The 12,417-nt window shown below is 37.8% G+C and overlaps 1 protein-coding gene across 1 annotated transcript in view; it reads left to right on the forward strand.

The window, feature by feature from the left end:
- The window catches only part of MAOB (monoamine oxidase B), a 108,571-nt gene that overhangs the window by 27,808 nt on the left and 68,346 nt on the right, over nucleotides 1-12,417 (forward strand). The window contains exons 2-3 of the mRNA XM_069464095.1: nucleotides 5,057-5,151; nucleotides 9,196-9,333. Of these exons, the coding sequence (XP_069320196.1) occupies nucleotides 5,057-5,151; nucleotides 9,196-9,333 (233 nt within the window). The remainder of the gene's footprint in view (nucleotides 1-5,056; nucleotides 5,152-9,195; nucleotides 9,334-12,417) is intronic.

Below are 12,417 nucleotides of genomic sequence, written 5' to 3' on the forward strand. Positions count from 1 at the left end.
AAAGTACAAGCGACTATAAGTTTGCTCTTGAATTGTTTACAGAAGTTATATCTCTATTTAAGAGAGAAGCTGCTATTTTAAGATTCTTATATTCAGTTACAGAGCAGAATGTTTTAAGACACTTTACATCAATCAGTGAGTGTGATAAGGAAAACCCCCATCAGCCACCTGAGACCCCCCCCCCCTCCGCCTCTCACGGAAGACCGCATCAGCATAACATTAACCTGTTACCTGGTGCATCAGCATAACACTAACCTATTACCTGACACATCAACTAACCTATTACCTTAGCCACCTGAGACCCCACCCCTCGGACCACCCCAACCTAATGAAAGTGGGAAAAATCAGGTAGATGGGGCTCAGAATTTGGTGGCGAGACCCCTCTGAGCCCACCGGCGAATAAACCTTGATTCTCCGACTCTCCGACTCTCCGTGTGCTGCTCGGTTTGTCCTCGGGACCACGCGCTGTAACACTTGCTGTAACAAGTGTGTATATAGAGTTACTGTGTTTTTAATTTTTCCTTTTTTGTCCAAGGATAGTGGCTAAGAGTTCAGGTTTTGGGTTGAATTTTGAACACTTACTAATTGTGTAACCTACAGCGAGTCGCTGAACATCTCTAAGCTGCCACTTCTTCCTTTTTGAAATGAGAGTGATAATAACACCCCTCAACACTGTGGTGAGGATCAGTTGAACTTTGTGTGTAAAGCGCTTCATGCTTTATGACAGTGGCTGTTATTATTGTGAGTATTTTCATTTAAAAAAAACTGTTATTGTATTGTATCAGGAGACTATTGTGTTAAGTGTTTAAACAGTGGCAATTACATAGGGCAAATGTATTTCTGTTACTTTATAGTAATGTCAATGGAAAAGAAGCCAAACTCTGTAAAATAATTTAAAGAGGTTATTCTGAGCCAAATTTGAGGACTTTGTCCCAAAGCCATACCCAGAAAGCCTTGAGCAAGTAGTCTCGCTGTGGCTGGGTTCCAGTTTGGTTTTATACATTTCAGGGAGACAGGGGTTACAGGTAAAGTCATAAATCAATACATGGAAGGCATACATTGGTTTGGCCCGAAAAGGTGAAAAGGTGAGACATCTCAAAGTGGGGGTGGGGGAGTGGGGGGGTACTTACAGGTTATAGGTGAGTTTAAAGGCTCTTTGACTTGTAATTGATTTTAAAAAAAATGAAGCTTTGTCTGAAGGCTTGGAATGTTTTAAGTTAAGATAAGGAAGTCAGTTAATCAGAGACAAGCTACTGGCCGTGTATTTGTTGTGTAAACTGAGTTCTTGCAGGTTAGTCTTGCATAGTCTCAGGCCAGTCAATGAGTTACAAAGTATATCTCCAAAGGAGGGGGCATGATGAGGCTTGTCTGACCTCCCTCTCTTGGCCAGCAACTCAGTTTTATTGTATCCCCTTGGCCAGGAGGGGGTCCATTCAGTCAGCCGGTGGGGGAGGGGAATCGTAAGATTTTTTTTTTTTTTTTAGTTCACAGTAATATGATTTTTTTGTTGTTGCAATAGTATTTCACTTGAAAATTCTCATACTTCCCAGAGAATGTACCATCTCTCATATTTTTGTTTTTATGGCAAAATTTGTTAGAATTTCCAAACAACCAACATAGAAAGGAACTTGGGGAAACAACTCTTGTGAGCCAGGGAGGCTCTGTAGGGTTGTTTGCTTGGTCTTTGAACAATCAAACCATTAGTCCTTTTATCAGTCATTACTGAGGGATCCTTTCGAGAGCTACCTCTTCTAGACAATATTAATCATCCTCCTGACCAGTCTCCAACTCCTCAGTTTCTTAAGTACCCTAAAATTCCCTCCCCCTAAATTGTAGTGACTTCCTTAAGCCACCAATATTTGGACCAATTATTTTTCAGATAAGTTTTTATCCATTGATGCCCAAAAAGGGGCATCTACCCTCGGTGAACATCAGTGATCTAAATTGTGAAGTATTTCCAGCAACATACTTTTGTGTTGCCCTGTTTAAGAACACTTTTGTAATTTTCTATTTATAATTTTTTAAGGTACATGAGCATAGAGAACTCTATTCAGTGGTTTGATTAGTCCCTGGTTTGTTTTAATAACTGTTTGTGTTTAGCATCAGATATTATTGGGTAACTGCGCTTACTAAAAGACAGTACCTTTTGTGGAATGTAAAATGCTAGTGTGTATGAGTGATGTATTTTTTTCCTGAACCCTTTTGTTTAAGCCTCAGCATGCTCACGCGGTTTATCTGAACTCAGTGATAACAGCTGTTACTATGGCTGCATGTTATTTCATTTGTTGAACTTACGCTTGATAAGAGAAATGTCATTAAATTGTCTGCAATTGTGAAGTGCTTTTTTCCCCTTATGGAGGTAAAATTAGAAAACTAGAGTTAAAAATCTAAGCTCTGTGTTCCTAAATCAGGGTTGTGCAATGCTTGTGTGTGCACTGTGTGGGAACTGTGGACTTTGGGACCATTACCCTGCCTCTAACTGGAAGTCTTGGCCCTGCCTCTGGGAACAGGGATGGGAAGATAAATTAACTCAAATAATGAAATGTCAAATCAGCCTCTCTAAAAAATGAGTTTCCTCCTTTAAGATCACCGATAGATTATGACTGAAGCCTTAGCTTTTCATAATGGTTTTTAACGTGGGCTCATATTTTATGTTAGATGGATTCTTATCAAACCACAAGATACAAGTGTGTCTTAAAAACATGTTGATCCAAATAAAGTGAAAGCTATCTTTTTAAATGTAATTTCTCCTGTACCAAAAATTCGGAAAAGCGATCAATGAAGAAGATGGCCATGAGGACCCAGGGAAGGCAGTGTTGTGTAGCTATTGTGAATACAGATGCTGTAGTGAAAATGGCTTTGCCACCTGCTCCTTATGGGACCTTGGACACCTCTTCAGGCTTTAGTTCCCTCAGCCATAAAATGGGAATATCAACAGTAACTTTCGTCATTGGGTTGTTGTAAAAATTCTTAAAACACTTGGAATTCAATATGATATGAGTGTTAGCTATTTTTATAGGAAACTGTTTTTTTTTTTTTTGTAGTAGTGGAGTATGAAAGTTACAAAACTATTGTTTTTGAAAGACAAGATAGAAATTGTTTTATTTATCTGTAAGGCATGACAGTGTCTTGGCATTTTCTTGATTTTGTTTTGTCTCATAAAGCAAATGAGTAAGGTAATTGGATCTGAGCAAATTCAGTGCATTATGGGAAGAGCACCAGAGTTCTGTTCTCTGGGAAAACTCTTGCTAAATTCTGTAAGAGAAGTTTTAAAGATGCAGGATTTTGAGAGCTCTGAGGCCAAAAACTACATCCAGGATGTATTAGTACCAAAAACTTCTTACACAAATTCTACACTGTGCTTTGGACTTTGTTAAAACTTACTGAACTCTACACTAGAATGGGTGTACTAGTCAGAGTTCTCCGGAGGGACAGAGCCAATAGGATACATGGAAGGGAATTTATTAGGGGGAATGGGCTCACACCATCACAGAGGTGGAGAAGTCCCATGATGGGCCATCTGCAAGCTGGATCACCAGAGAAGCTGGCTTAGTCTGGAAGCCTCAGAACCAGAAGCTGAGGGTGCAGCCCCTAGTCTGAGGCTGAAAGCTGGAGAGCCCCAGGAGGCCACTGCTGCAAGTCTCAGGGCCCAAAAGCTGAAGAGCCTGGAGTCTGGAGTCCAAAGGCAGGAGGAGAACAAGCATCTTGCTACACTCTGGGAGGGAGAGAGAGTCCCCCTTTGCCACCTGTTTGTTCCAGCTGGGCCTCAGGCGGTTGGATGGTTCCTACCCACTTTGAGAGCGTGTCTTCTTCTCTTAGTCCAATGACTCACATGTCAGTCTTCTCTGGAAACACCCTCACAGACACACCCAGAAACAATGCTTCACCGACCATCGGCCATCGGCCATCTAGGCACCCCTTAATCTAGTCAAGGTGAGACCTAAAATTAACCATCACACTGGGTAAAGTTTATTATATGTAAATTTACCTCAATAAAGTTGTGGGTTTTTTAAAACCTGAATTTATGGTGGTAAAAATGTAATAGGCATTCAATGAGTATGTTTGACTAAATTAATAATTAAATGGATACACGAATGGAGTCATTACATTCTTCAGTGATGGATTATATCAGGGAATTAGGACACATAAGGGGTCAAATTTTGTGTCCTTGGTTTTGAAACTTTATGTTAATTTCCAGAAGTCCAATTTTAACAGTAAATCCCAGGCCCTTACACATGCTTTGAAGTCCCACTCTCCTTCAGTTTAGCAGTTTTTTTGATTTACCCTGAGAATGAAGGCAGTGGCTGTGATAAGGAAAACCCCCATCTATCACTTGGCACAGCAGCCACTTGAGACCCCCACCCCTCACGGAAGACACGAATCAGCATAATAGTAACCTAACACCTGGCCCATCAACTAACCTATTACCTGGTGCATCAGCATAACACTAAACCTATTACCTGGCTCATCAACTAACTTTTACCTGGCAGGCATTAGTCACCTGAGACCCTACCCCTCGGATCACCCCGACTTAAAAAAAGTGGTAAAAATTGGGTAGACAGGGCTCAGAATTTGGTGGTGAGACCCCTCTGAGCCCGCCAGCGAATAAACCTTGATTCTCCGGCTCTCTGTGTGCCACTTGGTTCGTCCTCGTGACCACCCGTTGTAACACTTGCTGTAACAGCTGGACTTGGTCTTCTGTCTGCTGCAGCTCATACATTTCTCTTGACTGTGGCCTTGTGTTTTCATTTAAGTTGTCAGACATGCAGTTTAGTTGTTAAAATAGATGTTTTGATATAGTGACTCAAGATGTTTTTAAGATTTGAGACATTTAGCAACAGTGAAATCCCTTTTGTTCTTTTTAGAAATATCAGTTGGTTGCCCAGACTTGGACTCTAGGCCTCTGTTGAGAGCCCCTAACTATCTGTCAGTTGAATGGAGCAGTAGGCTCTGGGTGAGCCGACACGGACTCTTCTCATTGGCTGTTCACATGAAGAGCTTGTCGGGAGTCCCAGCAAAGTATTTGATCCTGATGTCTTATTGTATTTTCTCCCAGGTATGGCAGCAGCCAAACTTCTGCATGACTCTGGCCTGAATGTGATTGTTCTGGAAGCCCGGAACCGTGTGGGAGGCAGGACTTACACTCTTAGGGTAAGACATCAATAATCAGGTGGAGAAATGTGGGACTGAAGCTGAGTTTTGATTTTTTTTTCCCCTCACAGTCTTCAATTTTATTTGACTCTTCCTGAGAGGGTTAAAATGTCTCTGAAACATTCTTTACAGCCTCTCTGTTTGCCTCCCTTACTCTTTTCTTCTGTCCCTTTTCTGTCTTCTCATCTCATGATATTTGGATTCGTAGAGTTAGGATTGGGGAGGAGGGAAATGTGTGTGTGCGTGTGTGTGTGTGTGTGTGTGTGTGTCTCTGAGAGAGAGAGAGAGAGAGAGAGAAATAGGGGGGAAAAATCACAATTCTTTGTACTTTTCTTTTCCTAACTTTTAGGCTTCTGCAACACCAACACAATCATTCCAGCCATACAAACTAAACTTTTTTTGAGAATCTTTCTCTCATTTATTTATTTTAAAATTAACATTATTTTAAATTGACAAGCCATAATTTTATTACATTTATGGAGTGCAATGTGATGTTTTGATGTATGTATACAATGTGGAGTGATTAAATCAAGCTAATTAACATATCCATCACCTTACTTCCTTTACATTGTTTGTGTTAATTCATTTGAAATTTATTGTCTTCGTTATTTTGAAATATACATTACTATTGACTATAGTAACCCTGCTGTGTAATAGTTCTTGAAACTTATTCCTCCTGTCTAGCTAAAACTTTTCACCCTTTGAGCAGCAACTCCCCATTCCCTTGCTTCCCACCCCACAGCCTCTGGTAGTCATCATTCTACTCTCTACTTCTGTCAATTCAACTTTTCTCAGATTCCACATATGAGCGAGATCATGAGGTATCTATCTTTCTAAGTCTGGCTTATTTCACTTAGCATAATGTCCTCTAGATTTCATTCATATTGTCCCAAATGACAGAATGTCTTTCTTTTTGGGGGCTGAATAGTATTCCATTGTGCATATATACCACATTTTCCTTATCCATTCGTCCATTGGTGGACACTTAGTTTGCCTCCATATCTTGGCTTTTGTAAATAATGCTGCAATGAACATGGGCATGCAGATATCTTTTCAATATATTAATTTCAATTTCTTTGGATATATTTCCAGAAATGGGATTGCTGGATCATATGGTGGTTCTGTTTTTAGTTTTTTGAGGAACTCCCATGCTGTTTTCCATCATGACTGTACTAATTTACACTCCACTAACAATATACAAGGGTTTCCTTTTCTCTGCATCCTTATTAACATTTGTCATCTTTCATCTTTTTGATAAAAGCCATTCTAACAAGTGTGAGGTGATAACTCATTGTGGTTTTAATTTGCATTTCCCTGATGATTAGCGATGCTGAACATTTTGTTTTCATCAACCTTTTGGCCATTTGTATGTCTTCTTTTGAGAAGTGTCTATTCAGGTCCTTTGCCTATTTTTAAATCAGATTATTTGTTATTGAGTTCTTTGAGTTCCTTTTATATTTTGTATATTAACCCTTTACAGACACATGGTTTGTAAATATTTTTTCCCACTCTGTGGTTTGTCTCTTCACTTTGTTAATTTTTTCTTTTGCTATGCAGAAGCTTTGTAGTTTGATGCAGTCTTATTTGTCTGTTTTTATGTTTGTTGCCTGAGCTTTTGAGGTCATATCTAAAAAATTGTCCAGATGAATGTTGTAGAGCTTTTTACTTATGTTTTCGTCCAGTAGTTTTACAGTTTTAGGTATTATATTTAAGTCTTTAATTCATTTTGTTTTCATTTTTGTGCATGGTGTAAGATAAGGGTCTAATTTCATTCTTCTGTATGTGGATAACCAGTTTTCCTGGAGCCAATTATTGAACAGACTGTCCTTTTTCCATTGTATGCTCTTAGCACCGTTGTCAAAAATCAACTAACTGTAAATGCATGGGTTTATTTCTGGGCTTTTTATCCTGTTTCATTGGTTGATGATTCTGTATTTCTCCCAGTATCATGCTGTTTTAATTACAATTCATGATATATTTTGAAGTTGGGTAGTGTGATGCCTTCAACTTTGTTTTGGCTGTTCATGGTTTTTTATGGTTCCATATAAATTTAAGGATTGTTTTTTCTATTTCTGTGAAAATTGATGTTGGAATTTTGATAGGGATTACATTGAATGTGTAGATAGCTTTGGGTAGTATGGACATTTTAATATTAATTCTTCTAATCCATGAACATGAAATCTCTTTCCATTTATTCATACAAACGTAACTTATAGCTGCCTAATTTTCCTTCTTTCTCTTTCTTTCAGCTTATAGTTATAATTGTTATAATTTTAAAATTAATTATGCATTGTTTTATAAGTACTCTTATTTCAATTGCCAATTAATTATTGCAATTCTGACATTGTGGCTAAAAATAATGATTTTATATTGAACATAGAGGCGAGTAAAGCAAGTTTCTCTGCAAGGAAATGCCCTACTTCCATACATTCAAGATTTGAATAATAGAATTAGACACTACAAGGGTATCTGCATTCCCAGAGAAGTGAGACATAAAATCCTGACGTACAGCTCTACTTTTGGAAGGATTCATCAATATATATGTCTAACATTTTGTGCTCATTCTTTATTTTGAGTCACCTCCTTCACAATTGAAATTGTTCTCAACAAATATCTACTGCATTCCTACTATGTATCAGGCACAGAGATCACCAAAGCATGGCCTCACCCCATGGAGCTCATCATATCCTAGGGGACACTGACTGTCGTAACTAAATAATTACAAGTCACCAAGAGAAATGCTCTAATCGAAGTGGATGCCAGCTTGGAGTGGTGCCACAGGAGACATAAAAGGGCACTTTACCAAGTCTTGGGAGCCAGAGGCTTTCTGCCTAAAAGCCTTATCTGTCATTGACCCTAACATGTGCCCTAGTTATTTGTGATTCCATGTAGGTCTCCAAATTTGTCTTAGCCTTTATTGTCTCCTGGCCATTGTTTTTGCCATTATTTGTCCCTCAAATATCTCTCTTCACCTTTGTCACATAGCAAAACCTTCACATACATTCACGATATCATCCTTTTCTACTCCAATCAAAGCCACTTGCCTTTCTTCTGTGTTAATGCCACTTATCTTTTCCACATATGGACAATTATTATATGTTGCCTTGTAGGTTATTACTTGTGTACATCTTATCTCCTCTAGTTATTGAAATCTTCATATTCCCTACAAAATATGGCATATCAGAGTGCCTTTTATGTAAAAGAGGTTGATTTAGTATGAACTAAATGCTAAATTTTTTTTTGTAAAAACACTTTCATTTATTTGAGAAAATTTATTGGGCAACTACTATAGGTGTTTATAATGCTTCAGTGAATAAAAAAAGATCCCTGCCCTTATAAAAATTGTGTTCTTTTGGGGGAGGTAAGTGAGGAGCTAGACAATAAATAAGCAAACAAACAAAATTAGAAAAGGAAGACCACTTACGGTATCCATGACTAATAGGTATTTGGTTATGCTTAGACATGTTCAGAGATAGGAAATTATTCTACTCATTTTTTGTTCAAAGGTTGTCCCTTAGTTATTGGAAATGAAACCAATTCAAAACCATATAGAAAAAAATGCTATTAAACATAAAAACAATTTCAAAGTCCAAATTATGACTAAATATTTCCTAGTGCTATCTTTCAAATGTCTGTATTAACAAACCACATAAGAATTGATGATTTCCTTTCTTGCTTTCTCTCTAGCATTTGATCCTTCAAAATCAGCCTGAAGTACTAAGTAAAGAGATTCATCAACAATTCACAGCTTACAAATTCAAGGCACTAAAAACTAAACCATATTGTGTTATATTGTGAATGATGAGGTTCAGAAGTCTCACACCTATTCAACATTCAATCAATTTTGCTTTAAATTAAAGATTAATTTAATAACTAAGTCACATGAATGAAGTAGAGTTGAGAACAGAATCCAGTTTTCCATGGGTATACCTCAAGATGTATCTATAACTCGTGAAATGTCAATTTGCTTATTTCAGGACTGTCTTTTTTATTTTAGGAATATTTTCACAAATATTTGTTTTTATTTTTTCCATGGAAAAACAGAATGAAAAGGTTAAATATGTAGACCTTGGAGGATCCTATGTTGGGCCAACCCAGAATCGTATCTTAAGATTAGCCAAGGAGCTAGGATTGGAGACCTACAAAGTGAATGAAGTTGAGCGTCTGATCCACCATGTAAAGGTAAGTCTGGGCCAGACTCTGAAGGATTTGGAAGCTTCTTTATGGGTATTTCCCTATGTGAGTTCCAGATCATTTTCTCAGAGAATCTTCTGCATCTCTGGATGATGCATATGTATTTTATAAAGATATTTCAGCCACTCTGAGAATTCATTCACTATTTTCAAAGGGGAATTAGGTGGAATTCTAGGAAATTCAAGGGAATTCAAGGGAATTAGGGGAATTCTAAACCTATTTAGGAAGGTTATTGACATAGTGGTATTGTCCCTTTGGTAAAATGTTTAACAAAATCCACAGAGAAAAAAACATTTATAATTTATTTATTAAATATTTCTATTTAAATACCTGGAACTCTTTTATGTTATATGAAAACCTATGTAAAGTTTTACAAATGTTATCCTAAACTTCATGTTATAAAGAGTATTTTGCAATACCTCTAATAGAATATTTAAAAATTGTATTATTATGTCTTATCTATCAGCTAAAGTTATTCTTCTTTGGAGATTGACATCAAAGTGGCTCAAATCCCAAATCCCATCTTTTGTGGGGATGCTCCATTGATATCCCCAAGATTTCTGTGAATTTACTGGTGTCTGTCTCATTTCCATGATTATTTGTGGCTCATGGTCCCTGCTTCCATGACACTTATGCTCATTCACATCTCATGGCCTGTGATTCTTCTCTTCCCTTTGTTCTATGCCGACCTGGGTTCAAACTCACCTGTTTGTGTTGATCTTCCTCAGATCACCCCACGCATTTGTGAGCAGCAGATGTGACTGAAGTTTTGAGCAATGGAGGGCTTTTCAATTGCAAAAATACAAACAGCTTAAAACTGAATACTGGATGTTCTACCAACCCCTTGGACCAAAGCACCCCTGAGGATCTCTCCCTGGTTACATTTCTCTGCATGTTCCATTCTCCCACAGTGCTGCTGCTTCTCAGACTCTCTTCACATCTCCCTGCTTTTCTGTTTTCCCAGAATCTTCATCTTCGTCCAAAAACTCACTGATATTCTCTGGCAAGCAAAGAGTCACCTACTCACCCCCCTAGTCACCACTGGGGGGCAGAGGTTTTGAATTTTAGTCTTTCCTTTCTCTTCCTCTCTTGCTGCGGTAGGTGGAAGCAAGCAGTATAGAGACCTATCCATCACTGGTAGAAATCATCCCCCTAGAAGACAGAAGAAGCTAGCAACAGTCGATTTTGATTTACATAACAATTTTCATGCTCTTATATTATTTGTGAGTGATACTATCAAGAACAAATAACAGGCCATGTATTATGAATCATTTAATAAAACAGGAACTAAACATCTATTAATACTTAATTTGGTATAATGTGGGTAAAAGATTTCCTTAATTTGTAAATAAATGTTTTGATTGACCTTGAAATTTTGTTTTATAAGCCTTTTCACCTTGCTTTCTTATGTGTCTAGCAGAAAAACGGATGCATGAATTAGAAATGAAAATGTAGCATGGTGATAGTGTGATTTGTTGAACATCAGTCAGCAGTTCTTAGTACACTTTGTCAGGTTCTTTGTTTTTTTAAATGTGGGTCATGTTGACTGAGATGTCTTCCTCTACTACCCATAAGACTGGTAGAGACTGACTTCTCAGAACACTAGAATCTCTTAGATTTCTCCAGACAAAGGAAGTGACCAGAGATTATATTCACTTTTCTGTCTATGTGTGTGAGGGATTCCTGTCAATTCATAGCTATATTCAGGATGCTTTGTTTTTTTTCCTGACATTAAATCCCTCATTTGGGAGAGATTGTTCATAGTCATCAATTGCGTAAACAATGCTACGATTAAATGATTTTTCATGGTGATGGCCAAATATGCTGCTTTTTGAGACTATTTCCAACAATCTTTGTGTAGCTAAGAAAATAACAATAATTAAACAGTATCCCTGAATTAATACAGGATAAATACATATGCCAACGATGCTTTTTTTTATAAAATTTAAAATAAATACTATTGCTTTCTAATTATTACAAAAGTAAAGCACATTTACTGTGAAAATATAATTAGAAAATATGGATAAGGAAAAACAATTTTAAAAAACCCTTCATAATCGTATCTTGAGAAAATCACTCTAAAATGTTCTCTTGGTTCATAGATTTTCATATTCCTGTATTGCTATTTTCTGACCTCTGCTGGAGAAAATGGGAAATATCAGTGCATTTAAAAATATCAAATGCATTTGTGTATGTGTTTTATATACTAACTTACTCTCTAATTAATTCTCACTAATGAGACAAATGGAAACACTAATGAGGCTATGAAACAAAGGATTTTGCAATCTTGATAAGGGTGCCGATTTTACATCATGGTAGTTGGCCATATCCAGTGAAGAGCTACATTATAATGAATAATGATAAAGATCTTATAGCTAAGAAGTCCTCCTCAAACTAAATACTTGTTCTCCACTATTGCCACTTCCATATCTTTGGCTACATGTCATTTTTCTTTTCTTTTTTTTTTTTTTTGAGACAGAGTCTGGCGCTGTTGCCCCGGCTAGAGTGCAGTGGCATTATCATAGCTCACTGTAACCTCAAACTCCTGGGCTCAAGTGATCCTCCTGCCTCAGCCTCCCAAGTAACTGGGACTACAGGCGTGTGCCACCACATGTGGCTAATTTTTCTATTTGTGATAGAGACGGGGTCTCGCTCTTGCTCAGGCTGGTCTCGAACTCCTGACCTCAAGCAATCCTCCCGCCTCGGCCTCCCAGACTGCTAGGATTATAGGCGTGAGCCACTGCTCCCAGCCCATTTTTCTCATTTGTAATCTGTAAAAAGCATCTCTGGTGGCTATGTCCCCATTATTGACAAGAACTGACATTTTATCTCCTGCTACGTAGAGAACGTAGCTCTGAAATTTGTCTCATCTGTCATGAAAGGCAGTGCTTTGGGCACTTAAACATTGCCCTCTATTACCTATTTTAATAACTACTGTCTCTAAGTGCCAACTATGGTTCATGTAAATATATAGTATATTTATGCCTTTTGTCAGCAATCCTGCATGTATCTCTTAACCCAAATCCTGAGAATATCAAGTATGCTACTTGTCATATTGTCAGGTCCCGCTGT

The sequence above is a fragment of the Eulemur rufifrons genome, chromosome 30 (genome assembly GCF_041146395.1).
Source record: "Eulemur rufifrons isolate Redbay chromosome 30, OSU_ERuf_1, whole genome shotgun sequence".
In the NCBI taxonomy this organism is placed as follows: domain Eukaryota; kingdom Metazoa; phylum Chordata; class Mammalia; order Primates; family Lemuridae; genus Eulemur; species Eulemur rufifrons.